The sequence below is a fragment of the Ciconia boyciana genome, chromosome 7 (genome assembly GCF_034638445.1).
Source record: "Ciconia boyciana chromosome 7, ASM3463844v1, whole genome shotgun sequence".
NCBI classification, from domain to species: domain Eukaryota; kingdom Metazoa; phylum Chordata; class Aves; order Ciconiiformes; family Ciconiidae; genus Ciconia; species Ciconia boyciana.
In genome coordinates this window covers 39,436,337-39,454,565 of record NC_132940.1, presented here as the reverse complement: position 1 = coordinate 39,454,565, position 18,229 = coordinate 39,436,337, and the positions used below count along the sequence as shown (strand labels likewise).

General features: G+C 51.3%; 1 protein-coding gene across 2 annotated transcripts in view; it reads left to right on the top strand.

The window, feature by feature from the left end:
• EPHB1 (EPH receptor B1) overlaps positions 1-18,229 on the top strand; it is a 76,413-nt gene that overhangs the window by 11,242 nt on the left and 46,942 nt on the right. For both annotated transcript variants that reach the window (XM_072867867.1, XM_072867866.1), the window contains exon 2: positions 15,087-15,151. In XM_072867867.1, coding sequence (XP_072723968.1) covers positions 15,087-15,151 — 65 coding nt within the window. The remainder of the gene's footprint in view (positions 1-15,086; positions 15,152-18,229) is intronic.

The following is an 18,229-nucleotide window of genomic DNA, read 5'->3' as shown; positions in this document are numbered from 1 at the left end:
GGGGTGCAATCCAGGGACTGGGGACACATTGCTGGCCAAGCTGGCTTTGGCATCCCCCTCCACGGTGCACGTCATCCCAGGCGTGGCTTCCTGAGGGTGGCACTTAATGACCCCTTGACGGTCTGCTGTGCCTCTGGCTCCTCTGTGCTGCTTGGCTGTCGGCAGCTGTATGTGAGGGAAGCATATAGAAATGGTTTGTCAAACCCCTATCCTGTGCATGCACATGCCGGCAGATTATTCGTCTTCAAAAAATATGTGATTACTTAACTAAAGCATTCTAGCTAATCGCCAGATTATTCCCTTTAAAATGGGAAAGTAATTAGGGATTTTTTTTTTTAAATAGGCTTCCCACCCTTGGATCTGCTGGGATTACTGTATGTGGGTGTGTAAATATTTAGTTTCCAAGGACTCTTCCCTTCCCCCCCCCCCCCCCCCCCTTCCTTGAAGAAACAGCAGTGATAAGCGATTGAAATGAGGCAGCAGCTGTGATTGGACACTTACCCCAGCATCCAAAATATAATTGAAATTAAAGATAACCCACAAAGGAAAACGAAATTGAAGTTTTGCTGGCACGATGCACCAAGCTGGCTTTCAAAACGAGGGTTTCCTCTGCTTATGTTTGAAGTTGAAGAGAAGAGGTTTTGCCTTGGGGTGCTGGGATGCTCGAGGTGATGGAGAACAAGTACCGCCCTGAGTCAGTAAGAGCTATGTTTGAGCGTGGTGGGCTTGGCTGAATCTTCTGCCTCTAGCTGCCCGCTAGCTCGGGGGGATTTTTGAGCTCATTTCCATTCATGGAGGTCTCTATTATCCAAACAATTTAGACTTTTTGCACCAAGGCACTTTGATGTTTGGATTCAAAACCACATCTTGTTCTGAAACTTGTTGCAGTGTTTGCTATATGTTTGTAAACCTGGGAAAGTGAGTGAAAAGAAGCTGAAATCAGAAGCAAAATATGTAGTTAGATGCAAAAACAGTTTTAACCGAGTGATCTGGTGGAGTTGCAGATTAAAGAACCAGCTGAAACCAATAATTCACGCAACTCTCCTAGAGGCCTGCATCCCTTGAGACCCCCAGAGCCATTCCTGCAGCTGACAAATACCCTCGCGGTTAGGGGAGGCCAGTACTTGCATTCCCCATCCATCTAACGAATAAATTCCAAGCTCTAGTGAGGCATCAGAAAGCCACCGGAAGAAAACCTGGCTCAGAAGAAAACCTGCACATCCCTAAGGTTTGGAGGTCAGGAGCCATCATCGGTGTGCTGTGTGGCTTTGGTCCCCATCCTGGCACCTGAGGATGCTTCTGGGCTGTCAATACTTAAAATGCTCATGCACCCATGGTTTCTCTTTCTGGCAGGGGTTATTTATTGCAGGTGTTAACCCAGGGCTGCCGTTCGGGTGCCTCAGTCTTTCTTTCAAAGATTGCATTTGTGCTGTTCAGCTGTAATTGGCAACTTTTGGACTTTTTGTTTGCTTGCCTGCGTGCTGGAAAGCCTTCAGAGGTTGTTTAGGAGGCAAAGGGAGCCTGTGGATGTAGATTTTTTGTTGTTGTTGTTGTTATATATTATTATAATTAAAACATATTTTTAGCAACTGAAATTCGAGCCCGTCTGGGTATTTATACAGCAAGATGTTTTAGATGAGGATTAGGCCAAGACAGTCACATGGTTGGGGCCAACGTGAAACAAAAGAATCCATTTATTATCCAGGCAGGAAATTTGTTCTTCGGGATGTTGTAGCTGCAGACATAATGATTTCATTTCCTCTGGTTCACCCAGATTAATGGTTTGTGCTCTTTTGTTTGTGTGCCTGTGTTATTTCTGCAACGCGGCTTCCCCCCTGCTCTGTGCTGGCATGTGTGAACACGTGTGCAAGCGCCCTGGGCAAGGTGGGGGATGTGGGGTCTCCAGGTTGAGCTGCAGGAGGCTAGTTGGGTTTTTGGGGAGGGATGGGATGCTGGGAGAGCTGAACGAAGGTTGTGGGACCCTACCTGGGATGTCCTTCCTGGCAGTGATGGATGTCCTGGTGCACATGCATCTCCAGGAGTCTCTTCCTCCTGCCATGGTTGCTGGGGCAGTGAGGGGTGTTTTTCCTATGAAGTTGAGATGAGATGGGGGAGACGGAGGGACAAACGTGAGTGTTGACCTTATGGAAGGCATGAGAGCAGCATCTCTTCTTCATGGCCATGCTCAAGGGGGTACATAGGTGTTGTGTACTTGGTGGGAAACGTGAACCTTTGCACCTTCCCAAATACTGTGTCAGGAAACAGCTCCTTTTCCTAGGGAGCCATGCTGATGTGCAGGGATGCGGGTGTCAGCTGCGTGGTGATTCGTGAGCAGCTCCTTCCTTGCTGGCTGGGTTGGCCTTTCATACCAGGCAGGTCCCAGCCCCTTGCGGGGCTGCTGGCCGTCTGGAAGCTGGTGGCACTTACACTCCCTTCTTGATTAAAAAAACAACAGACCTGTCTTTGTGGACACTACAAGATTAGCAGCAGCATTAATTGCTCCCTTTCTTGCTTTCTGAGGGTATGGCTTTTGAAAGCAATGTGACAGGCAAATGATGCCTTTGCGTTGCTATTGTCTGAGTGGTCCTCACAGGGTTTTGGCACAGAGCTTTTAATTTATTGTGTGCAGCGCGACCATGATCTTCTGTTCTGGATTAATCTGAAGTAACCTTGTGGAGTTGGAAGCGCCCATCTGTGATGAAGAGTTGAACATGTTGCTGCCTAGGATCCGGGCTGGAGAAGGTTTGGTGACCATCTTGTTGCCCCTGTGCCCAGCTCTTCCTGTGCCCAGCTCTTCCTCCTTCCCTCCCTTAGGTGTTTAAATTTGGGGAGGAGAGAGAGTTTCTGCCACCCCTTCTGAAGGAGGTTTCCCTGCAGGGACATACCTCACTGAAGGAAGACCCTCTTGGCCATCAAGGTGCATCTGCCATCTTCCATCTTCTGAGTGCTTGTGTGCAATGATCCCATCTTGCATGTGTGTTGCACCTTCTTTTGTTCTCCTGAGCTTTTGTGCCGTGAGGGGTGCGTGGGGCTGAAGGTGTGAGCCCACCGTCCGAAAGCTGTGGAGGAGAGGGTTGGGGAGCTCCTGGTACCCTGGTGAGCTGCAGGCACTTTCTCACCACCTGTCTGCCCTCCCAAATCGCTCCCATGTTGCCCAGGTGACAGAGTTTGTGAGGATGTGACAGCTCCGTTGCGCAGAAGATGATGAACAGTAATGAGATCCAGAGCACAACGTGCACTTAAAGTGATTTATTTCAGTGAGGAAACCACAATCAGGGAGGATGGGTCAGCATCATCAGGAGAAGAGGTGGGTATGGAGATGAGCTTAGAGGGAACTTTATCATCAACCGGTGCCACTTTAAAAATGAGCAGAGCAGGCGTTGCGTGAAATGGAGCCGTGCTGGTCATGCTGGGACCATCCCTTGCCCGTGGTGGACTGTAGGTACCTCCTGGGGGTCGGCTGGTGACCAGGCTGGCTGGCTGCCAGAGGTGGCTGTGGTGGACTTTGCCTTGCTTACCTCCCTGCAACCCCATGCTGAAGGCTTTTGGTGAGGTGTCGCCCATGTGTTAAGTCAGCTCTACCCGTGCACTCAGGAAGGAGACCGTCCTGGCGAGGAGGGGGGGGAAAATAATCCCCTGAACCTGCCTTGGCACGGCTCCTGGTGCACAGATGGCTGTCCTCATGCTAGAGCCTTTTCTCAGCTTGCACCCGCGCAGGTGCTGGGGCTGGAGGCAGGGGTGTGCTGGGCAGGCTGGCTGCCAAGTGGTGCCTCCTGCCAGCATCCTCCTCTTACTCCTCCTCTTCTTCCTCTTCCTTGCCTCCCAGGGCCGGAGGGAGCTGTGACCACTCAGCAGCTCAACTGGCCGCTGCAACTTGCAGGAAAAGCTCGGCGTAAGCACGGTCCTGAGCAAAATCTTGCGATTTAAGGCTGACTTAGAGAAGTGCTTGTTTTTCCTCTCTTCTCACAGAATACGGATCCCAGGGCTCCTGGTGTGGGGGAATGCGGGGGGACAGAGGACTTGGCCCTGCCTCTGTGCAGGCAGGAGCTGGGGGAGGCAGCCAGCAGTTTGCCCACTGCTCCTGGCACGGTTCGAATGATGCACCAAGAGCTTACGAAGATGTGTCCTGAAGCCCCTGCTGTGCACCCCGCTGATGAAGGGCATCTTCCAAAGGGGCAATTGTAGTTGCTGGTAGCTGTCGGTGTATTCAGGCAAGGGTTTTACACAGCCCCGCTGGCCCATCAGAGCTGTTATGGCACCTTGCGTGAACAGGCATTTAGAAATCTTGGCAAACACATTTTGTTATTTACTCAATGGACCAGCTGTCATATGCATACGTATGGCTCAGATTGATAGTAAAATTTTTGGGAGAGGATGTGGGATAGTTACAGATCCTGGCCATTGGCTGTTTTGACCAAATCTGAAAGTGGAAAAAGAAAAGAAGAAAAAGATAAGTCCTGGGCAAAGCTGAGAGAGCCAAGGGATGTGTTTGCAGGGCATTTTGGGAAGCAGAATTTGGATGTGGGGCCAGAGCAAAAAAAAAAAACCCAGTGGGATCTGCTCACGGGGTCTGCTAACAGGGTGCTCTGCCCTTTGTGAGAGACCTGTTGGCTTTGCCGCATCCCCTTTCCCGCGTGTGCAGCTTTATGGCAGGGAGGGCTGGGCAGGCAACGGGGCTCTCTGCCAAGGCATCCCCAGGGGATGCAGGCAGAGCCTTCCCCCATCCAAGCCGTGTCCCGATACAGGCTTCCCCGTGCTGCTGGCAGCTCCGTGAGCTGCCGTGGCGGCACAGATTTATTTCCCTTTGCCTCTCATGCTCTTTGCCTCATTTGCACTCGCGAGCTGACTCCATATGGTGCAAAAACCGGAGAGACGACGCTCGGCACGGTGGCCGGTGCTGGGAGGGGAGGTGGTGTGGGGAGCTGCTTGCTGACAAGCTTTTGCAGTTTCTTCCATTTGAGGTTCAATATTTCCACCTCTGCCCCTTGACAGCTGTGCTGTGGCGGCCGGTGCAGAGCTTGTCATTTCCAGCGGCAGCCAGAGCATCCCTGCACGTTTCCGCTCTTGCTCCCCTGCCTACCCCCTCTCCCCTCTGAGACTGCTAGTGCATGAGCGGGGAATCTTCAGGATGCATCCTCAGACCAGCAATGCTGTTGCTGTTGTTCGGTTCTTATTTACACCTGAAAATAATTGGCCGGCATCCCTGAAGGCTTTAGTACGTGTCGGATGCTGCACTGAAAAATACTGGATCAATCTGGCTGCAGTGGTTCTGTGCCGGAGCTGTGCTGGCAAGCTCGCCCTGCGCTTGCTCTGTGCTTGCTTGTCCAGAGCCGCGGTTTTTCTTTGCAAGCCTCTAATTTTGGCGGGGGGATTTGGTTTCTGGCTCGACTGAACCGTCTGGCTTTGACTGTTGGCAGCCAGTGGGTTTGTCTGGGTGAAAAGGGAGGCTTTTCCCCAGAATTTTGGTGTCGGGGGGAAATGCCAAGGACTTGGCTGCCTTTGGGAGGAGGTGTGCATGGGCGAAGGGATGCTGTTCTCTAACCCTGAGTCCCTCGATGGTGCTTTCTCGCTGTCTGAGCAGTCTGTCATGTTCATAGCTCATGCAGAATCCCTTTGACATTTTAAAATAAGATCTAGTAAATAGGAGCCGGACGATGCCAGGCGCATCTCTTGTCGTGAGGGCTCTTTGACAGCATGGCTAGCATTTTAGATTTAGGGCTCTGAGATGCATGTTTTTGTAGCGAGTGCTAAGCTTTTCTGGAGAATGTGGTCCAAGACAATGACTCATCCTGAATCTCTAAAGAAGTGGTGGCGTGTAGGGAAATGCAGGATAAATGTTTTGATTTTTAGAGCTTTCCTCATAGGCAGTGCTATCCTGGAGTAAGGCAAAATAAATCCAGTGGGGAAGGAGAGCAGCAGGGAAAGGGGACAGGTCTGGTGCATTAGTTCAGCAAAACTTACTGCACCTACTCCAGCGTTGCCTCTGCACTGATGGCCTTGAAGGTTGGCTTTGTAGCTGAGCATGGTGCAGCCATAAGACATGTGCGAGCATGCTGCTGGGGAGATCCCCCTGCAATCCCATGGGTGAATGTCCTGTGCATATCCAGGCGTGAAGACTGCGTGTCCTTTTAATTTATCCTAGTCCGTGTGATTGCAGATGCTATTGATGTTTATGGCTGCTCTGTCTTCTCAGTCAACTAATTCTGTATTTAGAGGCTATCATTTCCAAGGGAATCCCAGTTGATTAGGAGCCCAGTTCTACTGAACTCGTTAGGCTTCCATGGCCCTTGTCTGTGAAATCTCAAACCCTGCTCCCCCCTCCCCTCCCCACCCCCGCCTTTTTGGAGCTCCTTGCTTTCTCGTAACATGATGAAGATCAAGCCCCCTCTTCCCAAGAGGAGACCACCCAGCAAAATGCCCTTGTCTTGGGTGAGCTCACTTGCTTCCATTCATCCTGGCTGGAGCACACCATGTGCAGCCAACGCTGGTACATGGCTATTGACCAAGAAGTGAGCTACAGAAAAGTAGCAGAAAATACAAAGTTGTTGACATCACTCCCCGATGTTTGGTTTATCCTTGCCATCCCTTAAGGTGCTGTGCCCCTGGTGGGATGTACGATGGGTTTGGTGTACTGGATCCTCCTCGCTCACTTGGCTGGTGAGATGGTTGTCTAAGCCAGCTGGTGCCCACCCAAGGAGTCCAGTGGTGTGAGGCTGCTGTGCCCAGCTCGTGCCGAAGCCACCCGACTGTGTGACAAGGGATAGAGTGTCCTCAGGCTCCTGACCTTCAGCCTTCATCTGCTTTGGCATGTGCTCCTGGGTGGTGATAGCATTGGATGGTGAAGAGTAGACGATTGCCCTTCCCCAACCTAAGCAATCCCTCATTTAAGCCAGACCTACTCACACCACTTAGCTGGACCTCGAGCTGGAGGGTGCTACATCTCCTAGGCAGCCTCACAAGCTTTTTGGAGGGTAGGGTTTCTGGGAAAGCCTCTGCCCGTCCCTGGGTGGCTAAGCTCCTGTTCCACGTCTTCTGGAGGATGAAACGAGTAACTGCCAAGCTTGATATACAGTGATTTTTGGGGCAGGCTGCGGCATTCAGTGATGTTTGCTGGCAACCCAGCCTCAACAAAGCAAAGATGAGGATTTAAATGCATAATGACATTGTTCTGGAAAACATTCTCCTGAAAGATAGCCTTGTCATCTTACAGCCCTTTGGATTGCTCCTCTGGTGGTGGTGTGGTGGAGGAGCTGGGCTCTTGGGATGCTTGGGTCTGTCTTGGTGGGCCAGAGTGTTTGTTAAAGTGCTTTCTCAGCCCTGGGTTCTGCTTGACTTCGAGTTGCCAAACGCATCTGCACCCATCTGTAAATACTTATGTATGGACTATGATCTATGTGTATAATATGTGTGGATTTTGTATATCTGTGGCCTGTGTGCAATTACAAAAATTATGCTATTGGTGACTGACTTTGTTACTACGGGAGCAAATGAGGTCCTTATATTTGGAAAATATTGGGTTACCTGTAACATGCCGTCCTGAGATTTTCCCATTGCCTCCGATGTCTGGTTTGAGCTTGGTGGATTAAAACGTGTTCCCAAATTTTCTAAAATGGGTTTACAATTTGGAATACAAAAGATATTGAAAACCCTATCTTCTCTCTTATATTTGATTTGGTCCCCTTTGTCTTTTTTCCTCCATGATGTGTGCTTTTTTTGGTAATTCTCTGCTGTTTCCTTCCCTCTCTCTTATCTCTCCCTCTGCAGTTCTCTCTCTGTTCCTCCCCCCTTCTCCCTCCCCCCTGTAATTTATTTGCAGGCAGGTTGTCTCTTTGATTTACTGTATCTCTCCTTGGTAGGATTATGATAAATGGATTGTATGGCTCCGACTGAGCTCATCCAACACCATGTACCCGTGCTGGGTCAAGCGTAAAAACTGAGGGGAGATGCTGGCGCTGGGTCTCCTCTGTGTGGTCTACAGGGAGGAGTGACTGTTGGTAAATGGGACTTGGTCCTTATGGTCCACACTTCACGTCGCCTCCTGAACTTTTTTAGCCTGTGTTAGATGTGGGGCTTGGTGGAGGGGTTTTTGTCTGTGCTTTTCTCTTGCCTGATATGCTGGGTTTGCCGTGCGTGTGTGTATGCACGTATGCCTGCAAAAATTTAAGCAGGTATTTTATTGGGCACTTTCAAGCACATCAACCAGCATATTTCAATTTACTATATCCTGTTATGGATAGTGTTTGCTGCTTGTAATTAGAGTGTTTCATCCCGCAGTCACAGCAGGCAGCAGTTTATTGATAAAGTTGTTATATAGTTGCTGAGCAAACACCCCCAAATCTGAGCTTCATTAAGTTATTGCCTGCCCTGCTGCGATGCATCTTCATTGCATGCTGAAATCCATGCCATTGATGGGAGATCCCAGAGGAGGTCTGGGGCTGTGCTGTGTGGCCACAGCTTAATGCGTCCCGTCACAAATTGACACAGCACGCTCATCCTCAGCTGATATATATAAATTCTTTCCCTTCCCAACCGAAAGCGGGGTTTTTTTGGCCACTGCAGATCTTCTCCCGCTGGCTGGTGGCTGTGGATGGTGATGGCATGGCTGAGATGTCTTTGCAGAGCAGGCACGGCTGCTCCTCTCCCCGGAGAGGTTCATACAGACCCCAAAGCGGTCGGTTTTCTTTAAAATACAGGCAGAAAATGTTCTGTGTTGACTTGTTTTGTTGTTGTTTAGTGCATCCTCTCCCTTCTTGACTGGGTTTGTTATTCCGCAGGTAATCCTTCATAACAAACCCGCAGGAGATTGATGGGGAGAGCTCGTTATGTGCTTCCAGAGCAGTTTCACCATCGTTCTGTAGCAGCAAAATGCACCATTAAAGGCAGAGAGCCATGGGAATGATGGGACGTAATTAGTTGTTGCTGTAATATTTTTGATTGAAAGTGTATAGATACTGTAAGCGGCTCTTTCGGAAGCTGGTGCTCTCAGGAAACTGTTAAGAAGAGCAGTGCTTATCAAAGGGGAGAGGCTGATCCTGCTCTTACCTTGCCCGCCTCTCCAGTGCTGTAATTAAACCGTCTGGGAGATGTGACGGCGTTCGCGCCACGCAGCTGCCGGCTCCTTCACGGCACGAGGGGCAAGCAGTGGCGCTCCATCCCAATTAGGAGCAGGAAGCAGATGGGGAGGAGTCCTGCAGAAGAGACTTTTTGGTGGGTATGCGCATCCAGCAGCTTGCCACCTCGGTGCCTGTGGCAGAGCCTGTGGATCTTGTGTTCCTGCTTTTTCCCAGCTTAGTCTGAAGTTCAGGGTATATTGAAACCTTGCACAGGTGAACCTGGACTGTGTCTATGGGATGTTGTGGTCAGAAGCGTGGTCATGAAGAGCAACCTGGGATTACTTGGGCAACCTCCTGGTGTGTGCTTGAACCCCTTCGTCTATGGGGAATAGTGAGAATTAAATTCAAATTATTCCACTGACACCTGTGGGACTTTCCATTGACATCGAGAGGTGTGATGCAAACCATGAGCATGTAGGTAGCGGTGATGAAAGCCATGATGCAATCTGGGCTCGACTTGAAGTCACGACAGCCGCGGGAAGGCAGAGCTTGCAGCATCATAGCAGTTAATGTTATTTAGTACTAGTCTTTGTAATAAAGTGTCTTGGCTCTGTTTCTCTATTGTTCCCTTTCTCTGGTAATGTCACCAAACTTGGACAGAAGCTTCCCAAGCTGTGCGTTTGCCTTGGGCTGATTTTGCTGAAGCTCTCAGGAGAGAACGAAGGGGTAGAAAGAAAGCTTGGCATTTATGAGCATGAAATAGAGGGGAAAATATGGTGCTTTGCTTATGGAAAACAGTCTTGCTGTTGTTCCCCTTCATGCTATGGGGCTGGGACTGCCCAGGTGACATGCCCTGGGGCTGGACTGTGCACTGACCCCATTGGTGCTTGATCAGGCTTGCTTTGTGCTCTGTGCTGGCACATCGGGATGAGTCTCCGAAGATCCCACCTGCAGAGCATCCTCTGCCCCTCCGGACCATGGACCTGAGCCCTGCACAGCCACGTGCACCCTGCCCCTCGGTCGACAGCTGCCCTCCCATCTCTCCTCTCCCTCCGAAGGTTCAGCTATCGACACGCACTTCTCTGCTCCCCACTCATCTTGGGGGGCTTATTTCCAGCAGCTGGCATCCTTTCCAAATCTCCCTCTACCCATCTGTTGTTATCAAGCCTCCTCTCTCCTTATTTTGCTTAATTTCTGTCTTTTTCCTCTTGGTCGTCTTAGACAAGCCTGCGTCTGTTTGCATATGCCCAAGCATTTGCTTTCGAGTGCCTTAGGCTGGTTCCTGCCGTTATCTTCTTGCAAGAGCAAGAGCTGCTGCTTCTTGCCCTGGGAGAGGGACCATGTCCCCAAGGCATCTGTTGAGGAGTGCAGCACTCGTAGAAGTTTCTTCGTGGCCTCCCTGAGCACAAAATTTGTCATTGTATCTCTTTCTTTCCAGATGACAATGTCGAAACGCGATCAAGTTGGGTTGGCCTCCTTGCCTCCATCTCTCTGCCCATAGTCAGACGCTGCTCCCTGCCAGGGAGAAGTCACACCTTCTCATGGCGTGATTGGCAGGAGCCTTCCACACTGGGGAGGTCTGAAATACGGGTTTCAGGCTGGGGATTTCAGGAAATAAGTTCCGCTTTGTTTTGGGTAGTTCAGAAGGGTTTTTCTGGAAGAAGCTGAAATCCTAGGGTGGTTGGTTGGCAAGATGGCATCAGCTGGTGTGAAATTAAGGCTCCCATAGCAGATCCTGCACTGCCCTGCTCTGTGCCTGACTACTCTCACCCCAAATAACTTTTTATCCCTGCCACTTGAATAATGCAAGCCCACCCTTCACTTCTCTGAGATGCAGCTTATCCTGCCGCAGGCATCAGCTCCGGCTACATCTTGCACCCATTTGCCTGGGAGGGTGTGGGGAGCCTGGGACGGCAGCAAGTCCTCCCCGCCTGGATCGCGTGAATGCCATCACAGATGGATGCGCTGCTCGGCATCGAGGATGCTGGTGCATTCTAATTGCTGGCATCTTTACTTGTTACGAGTGTAATTGTGAGTAGACGTTTGTTTTTGTATTGATAATTAGGGACTGAAACAGATGGTGAAGGCTTAGTTTAAAGTAATGTGTCCATTAAAGAAAATCTACTGTATACAGCTGAAGATTCTTCACTCTAAGAGAGCTCAGCTCGCCGTAGCAGAGCTCGTCTTCTCCCTAACGAGGGCTTCAGCCATTACAGCCTGGTCAGCAGCCTTTGGTGGAGGCTCAGGTCCCAAAGACTCCTCCAAGCGAATGTGTCGAGCTCCTTCCCGGGCAGAGCATCCCTGGGGCATCTGCCATGCCCACATGCGTGGTCAGGCGTGGAAGGAGTTCCTGGAGGAGTGGTACCTTGAGCAGGGAAGGGGAAGGCGGCATCTTGCCCATGCTTGCCTGCTGGGCACTGAGCCTGTCCGCTGGCATGGTGGAGGTGTGGATACTGGCTGATGCAGGTGGACAGGCGGCACGTGGTTCACCTGACACGGCTAATGATGCTGTGCTAGATGTAGAAGGCATGGGAAGATGATGTCCCCCTGCGCTGACACCCGCATGGGGCTGCCCAGCCTGGGGGGACAAGCACACCCCTCCCAGCAGGACCCACCTGCCCCAAGCAGGGCCCTGGTTAATTAATACCCAGTGCCAAATAACGAGGACTGGTCTTTGCAGAAGGATGAGGCAGTCAAGAGGAGCGCAGGATGAGAGGTGCGAGGTGTCTGCGTGGCTTCTCTGCTGATTAATGATGCTCAAGGCACTGGCCCATGGTAATCCCCTCGTTAGCAGGCAGAGCAAAGGGATTTTACTGCCTGTCCTCCTTTGCCTGTTCCCAAGTGATGGATGGCTGGGAGGGGGTGATCCCCATGTCCCCTGACCAGCAGCAGTGTTTTGCAGCCGAGAGATGGAGACCTGAGCACTGGGTGTCCCCCCTTTCTCTGGGGGATCTTGAGGTGAGGGGCACCGGTGTCTGCAAGCCACCCCCTTGCTGAAGGCGAGTGCTCGGCAGAGCCTTAGCCCTGAGCTGCCTGGCCATAAACGTCCCTGCGAGGTTTCCCCCAGGGTCACAGTGTCAGTCATACATCCCAGAAGATGAAGTAAAATCCAAGATTTCCTCCGAGAGGAAATAGCAGAGGTCAATGGGAAGTTGCTTAGCCGAATGCTTCTGGTGCCAGTACCTCTGCAGTCACAGGGTTTGCGTGAGCTCAGCAGGAATTTGAGCTAAAAGGAGGGATTTAACAATTTTATTTTATTAAAAAAACCAACCAACCAACCAACCAAAAAACCCAACCAAACTGTTTTGCCAGGTTATGGATCTTCTTGTATATGGCAGTGTCCTTGGGAGTCAGGGCAGGATCTGAGCAGGAGATGGTCTGTAGAGGGTCAGGCTTTTAGCCGTGGCTCTCAGCCCTCTTTTTCCTTTGGTTTGCAAATTGCTTTAGAAACATAAAGCTGTTGAAGTGCAAGTTATGCATCTGCGGTGGAAACTTTGCAAGCACAACCTCCCTGACTGCAGGCCGTGCAGTTGCCTTAGGACTCCGGAAACCTCCAAAGTGAAAGCTTCTCTGTGGTTCTTTTCTATTTATTCATTTATTTCTCTATTTAGTTATTTTGAAGTCTCCTGCTTTGGGAGCTGCTGTGTGCCATTCTGGCATTGCTGTTGTCCTTCCTGCTTTCTTTCCAAAACGTGGAGCATTTGGGGAGGAACAGAACAGGAGAGAAGGGGTGAGATTTTGGGAGGGAGCCGCTGGGAGAGATCCTGGTGGATGCCACCTTGGAGCAGGGCTGGTCCTCGCGTGCTACCGTCCCGCACCGCAGCTCTACTTTATCAAAAGTACATTCCACTGTCATCACCCCACTGAAAAAAAACCCACCCAGGGAAGGAAGCTGTGAGTGCATGGGACAGGAAGGGAGATGATGGAGTGAAAATCCTTTCTGAATAAACCCTTGCAAGAAGTGCCTTTCCTGTAACTGAGCGTGTCCTTATTTACCCCAGAGGGTGGGTGAGCCGGGTCTGGGTGCCAGCCTGGCCACGTTCCCTGTGTCACCCTGGGCTCTGCTGCCTCAGTTTCCCCTGCATGGCACGAGGGCACCCTGTTTGCTGTGGGGAAAAACACCAAGCATTTTAGGGGCTCTCAGAGCATCTCTCCCCACGTAGCCCCTCTGGGAGGAGGGACTGGGAGATGTTTGCACAGCCTTTCGCTTCCACCTTTGCATTGATTTATGCATGGGCACGTCTGCCTGCTTATCTGAAGGGCCGTAGCGAGGATTAATGACTGCTTAACGAGGCACGGAGCTGTTTGCAAGGGAAGGAAAGCTCAGTAGCAGTGGGAAGGTGGAGGGCAGTGGCAGCAGAAACTCGCTGGAGATCTGGAGCACAAGCCCCCAGCCATGTTTGGGGCCAGGGAGGAGTTGCAGGTGGATGTGTCGTTTTTAGCTGGCTTCTGTCAAACAGAAAGGGGCTGAAGCTGCAGATGGAGATGTGCTGTGGTGGCGTGAAGGCCACCACACTTTTCTGTTCCCTGCGTGGACCAGGGGTGAAATGTCTCCTCTCCGGGGGCACTGTGAGCAGGAATGGGCACTGTGCAAAACATCACGCAAAGCGTGGATGCAACGGGCTGTGGGCTTTGAAGCAGACCCAGCAGTGCCACAGCAGCATCTTGGGACCCGTTAGGGGTGCAGAAGCTTTGCAAGCTCCCAAAGTGCCTTTTCGCTCCATCTCTGAGGGGCTTGCCTTGCTCTCCCTGCCTCCGTGGCCCCGCTCACCCCTCTGGGAGCCAGGCCAGGTCGGCAGCTCTGGCGGGGATTTCAGGAGAGGGAGTGTTTATCACTCACGGCAGGGCGGGGAGTTCCCGGTCATGCTTCTCTGGCTTCCCATCCTGGAGCAGCCGGAAAAAGGAGGGATGGGAAGATTAATAGGAATCTCATTTCCCGCTTGTGATTGCTGGAGCAGGCGCGGAGAGATTAAAAGCAGCAGTCCAGTGGCAGTTCATATTCCTGGGCTGATTTTTATTTCCTGACCTTTATTTCTCTGGTTGCACCTGTTTTCCTGGTGCTGCAAAGCTGCCGTGAATACCTGGGACCACAGGGGCAAGGGGAGGAACGGGGGATGCTCAGCTATGCCAGCCGGCAGAGGCACATCTCCTCCCATTTGGTCGAGACACAGGAATCGAGGAAATTAATCTGCATGTCTGCTTGCTGCAAACAAATAAATAAAACCTTGAGGATTTTTCCCATCTGTTTCTATATGTTGTTGCTCTCGCTATTATTCTTGTTGTGTTTTGTTGGTTTTTTTTTTAAAGAATAAAAGTAGGGAAATGTCAGCTGTATTATAGCTTTTAAATACTTCCCACCAAATCTGCCATCAGAAGACCCCCAGCAGAGGAACACCGCTCCAACGATGTGATTTTTATTTGCGTATTTGAAAATCACTCTGACAAATAATAACTGTGTGCAGTGACAACTCAGGGCACCAGACAGATGTAGTGCGTAAAAGAGGACGTCTAGCGTTGCAGAGTAAAGCAAGTAGCTGCGAGCAAGTCGGATGGGACCCACCGAAAAGCCTGTATGGAGGCGCTGGGGGAGAGAGTGCCCTCCGCCCACGGTGGGAGACTTTCCCCCAGCCTCTTGCTGCTTCCAGGGAGTTAATGCAAACTTACTGTTCAGCTTTAGGCAGGGTTTTGTACGTGCGTGTAATGACTTCATGAAATGCAGCATGATTCTTAATTTTTAAAATTTTTTTTAGTTGGTGATGCTATTTTCCTTGTCTAGGCTTGGGAGGGTCGGAGATGGCAGCGTGGGCTGCCTCTTTGCAAAGAGTCTTATCCTGCATTGCTTGCTCTGGAGTGAAGCTGCCCTTAGTTCATTAGATGTATTAGGGCACCTGCTGCTTTATTTCTGAGCAGCTCCAAGGTTCAGATGCATACTCTGTGAAAGCAACAGAATGTTTTTCTGTGGCTCTGTGCTCATAGTGTCATTAAAAACTTCAGGAGTAACTAGTTTGCTTTCCTTTTCTTGTGTTTCCTCAGAAACTTTGATGGATACGCGGACGGCGACAGCCGAGCTGGGCTGGACCGCCAACCCTCCTTCGGGGGTAAGTGCCACTTGTCCTGCAGATCCTTACATGATCTCATGGGGTTCACGCTATTTGTCTTAAAACGCTGGTGGGGAGCTGGGGAAGTCGCGGTGGGAGCAGCGGTGCCCCATTGGGCTGGTGTGGGGCGGCCAGGGCATTGCTGTGCTGAGCTGTGTGGCTGGTCCAGGGCCAAGTGTCCCTTCCCTGAACCAGTCCTGGGGTCTTGGTGAAGATGGAGCTTTTCTCCATCCCCGCGCTCTCTCCTCCCCTGCCTATCCTCCTCTCAGGTGAAGGGTCCGGCCCCATCAGTGCTCTCCATCCCCCTGCTCGTGCCTTCCCTCTCCCTGTGCCAAAAGGCTTGTAATTAGGAAACATTAGCAGGCTCAAAACAGCTTTCATACCTGGAACATCATCCGTAATTACACTCGGCAGTGCTCTTCCCTGGCTATTAATGTCACTTTTATGAAGTAATGAGGAACAAAACACCCTGAGGCACTTAAAACATCTTTTTTATATAATACGAGCCTTTGAGGAATGGAAGCATAAAATAACCTGACTCACATTCCCCTGGCAGAGAAAGTGAGAAATGGAGCCAGGGGGGAGAGGAGTGGTGGTGGGAGGGGATGCAAGTTGGTGGATGGGCATCACGGTGGGACAAGCAGCCAGTCGGGCAGGGATGAGTACAGCAGTGGGGTTTGTCCCCAGGGCCTCCAGGACATGGCATCAAAAGGGAAAGGATGCCAGCCTGTGTCTTTGTTAGGGTGTGACTGACTTGGCCAGGTCTTGAAAAGAAATGAGGTTGCTCACTGTTGCCAAAGCTGAACCACACATGCAGTGAGCATGAAATCCTCTCCAGGCACATCAGAGGCCCTTGAAACATGGTGCTTTGCCACTGAATTGCTTTGGAAAAAATCTGGGCCCAGATAAATCGCTGGCAAAATGCAGGGGGGCCGCACGCAGGTGATGGAGACGGGATATAAATAGCTGCCTGCAGCTGCTATCGCTGAAAGCCCGCGCAAGGCAGGCGGGGAGCTTGCGTCATAAGGCACGGTGGTCTCGTCCTCTGCAGAGCAGCAGAGTGAAGCCTCTCCCCAGCCCACATCCTTGCATCCCTGCATCCCTCCAACTCTCGCTCCTCTGAGAGTTACTGGTGAGTCTTCTCCTTTACAGGAGTGTATATTAGATCTTTCACAAAGTATTTTAAAATATCTAGTCCTTTATTTAAAAGACATAGGGTCAGTCTGTAGCGTGTGTTGGAGAGCGTGACTTCCACTGTGACGTCCCCTTGCTTGTGGACTGGGCTTTTCTTTCTAGCATCAGACGCTTTGCTGGGTGGATATGGGGCATCTTAAGGTGTATTTTGGACTCCTGGAGTGAAACCGCCGGTAGGTATCATGTCCCAGCTGAGGCAGGTTTTGGAGTAGGTTGGATGCCAGTTGAAAATAAGCAATGTCTTCCTCTTGCTCCAGGCATGCAGTAGTCTTTACAAGCTGCCTGGTTACAGCACTGAGTTTTAGGGTTTGTCCTGTTTAATAGTTCACAACAAATATTTGAGGGCAGATTTTTGCTGCTTCTTGGCTTGTCCCACGGTAATGACCAGTATTTGGGTGAGGCTTGTCAGAGTGCAGGTGCCAGGGAGGGTTTGCAGACTGTGAACCATCCAAGCAGCCTGGCATAGAGATGCTAAGATACGCGTGGGGATTTCTACTTGTGTTGGAGTCAAAAAAGACCCCAAACTTGGTTGCTCTTTTCTTATTTTTAGTCTTCAGTTCCCAAAAGCAGCTACCCTATGGCTGTGATATTTCTTTTTCACCCCAGACTGTTGAAAGCCGGGGTAAGAAACCAAAGCTTTCCCTCTACCATGCCTTCCTCCATCCAAAAAATGAGAGTGCGCCGGCAGCCTTGCTTTAGGGCTTAGCAACAAGCCATAGCATCACAGGAACAAGTGAAGAAGAGAGGAACCAGAGAGGGAAGCAAAGAAACAAGAGGGAGAAGAGCAGCAGCTCTCTATAAATGGGACCTTCCTGCTCCATGGGACCTTTATGCTCCTTGGGGCAGGAAGGAGGAGACAGGAGGATGGGAGAGGGGCTCCTGGCTGCTGCTGGATTCTCAGCTCATTCTCCCAGGCTCCTCTCATCTCTCTTGGGGCTGGAGGTACAGGGATTTGATGAGCCACCTCTCCTGACCCCAGGGTTGCCATCGGCATGGGCTCCGTGCAGGCTTTGGGTCCCTTTGGGTGGTGGCATCCCCCTGTGGCATGCTGAGTTCCGAGAGTGACTGTTCACCCTGGGTCACAGATGTGCCCTGAGGCTCGGCAGCGTTGTTGACGTTAATGCTGGGGCACGGATGCCAGCTGGGCGGCAGGGACTGTGGTCCCTGGGGACTGGCTGTGGTCGGACGTGGGCTCTCCTTCTGCTCTCCCCACTGGACGTGCTTTAAATCTCAGTGGAGATGGAGAAGAACATTGTCTTAATCCCTGGCTCCCTGTGAATTATTTAGTGGCATCTTGTCAAAATGATGCGTTCATCTCTGTTAGAGCATCGATGGCAGCAGCCGCTGGCACTGTAAGTCCTTCCACCCACGGGGGACCTGCTGCTCTTCAGTGTCCGGTTGCAGGAGCGCTCAACCCAAGGGATGCCCAAGGGAGCATCAGGATCTGTCCCCAAACCCTCATGAAGGTTTTCCAAGTGGCATTTCATGTCGTTTCCAGCTGTGGGCAGCCCTGTGTGCTGGGCACCTGAAGTGCGGCAGGGTCCGCTAGTGGGTTTTGGCTCTGAGTTTTGAGGCTCTGTTTGCAACCCTCCCGTGTCCCGCCCCCCCCCCACTACCCCCCCCCCCCAAAAAAAAAAAAAAAAAAAACAACCAAAAAAACCAACAACACCCAAAACCAAACCAGCAAAGCACAGGGGATGCCCAGTGGAGGGAGCTGGCTCCCTCATGGGCACCATGAATAAAAGGATAGCAGGTCAGGTCCCCTCCTGTGCACCTGGCTGGGGTACAGGAGCTGGCAGGCGGGATGAGGAGGAGGATTCCCACAGCAAAGACAGTGGAGCAGTGGGGCCGGTGTTACGGTGGCGGGCGAGTGCTGGAAGAGGC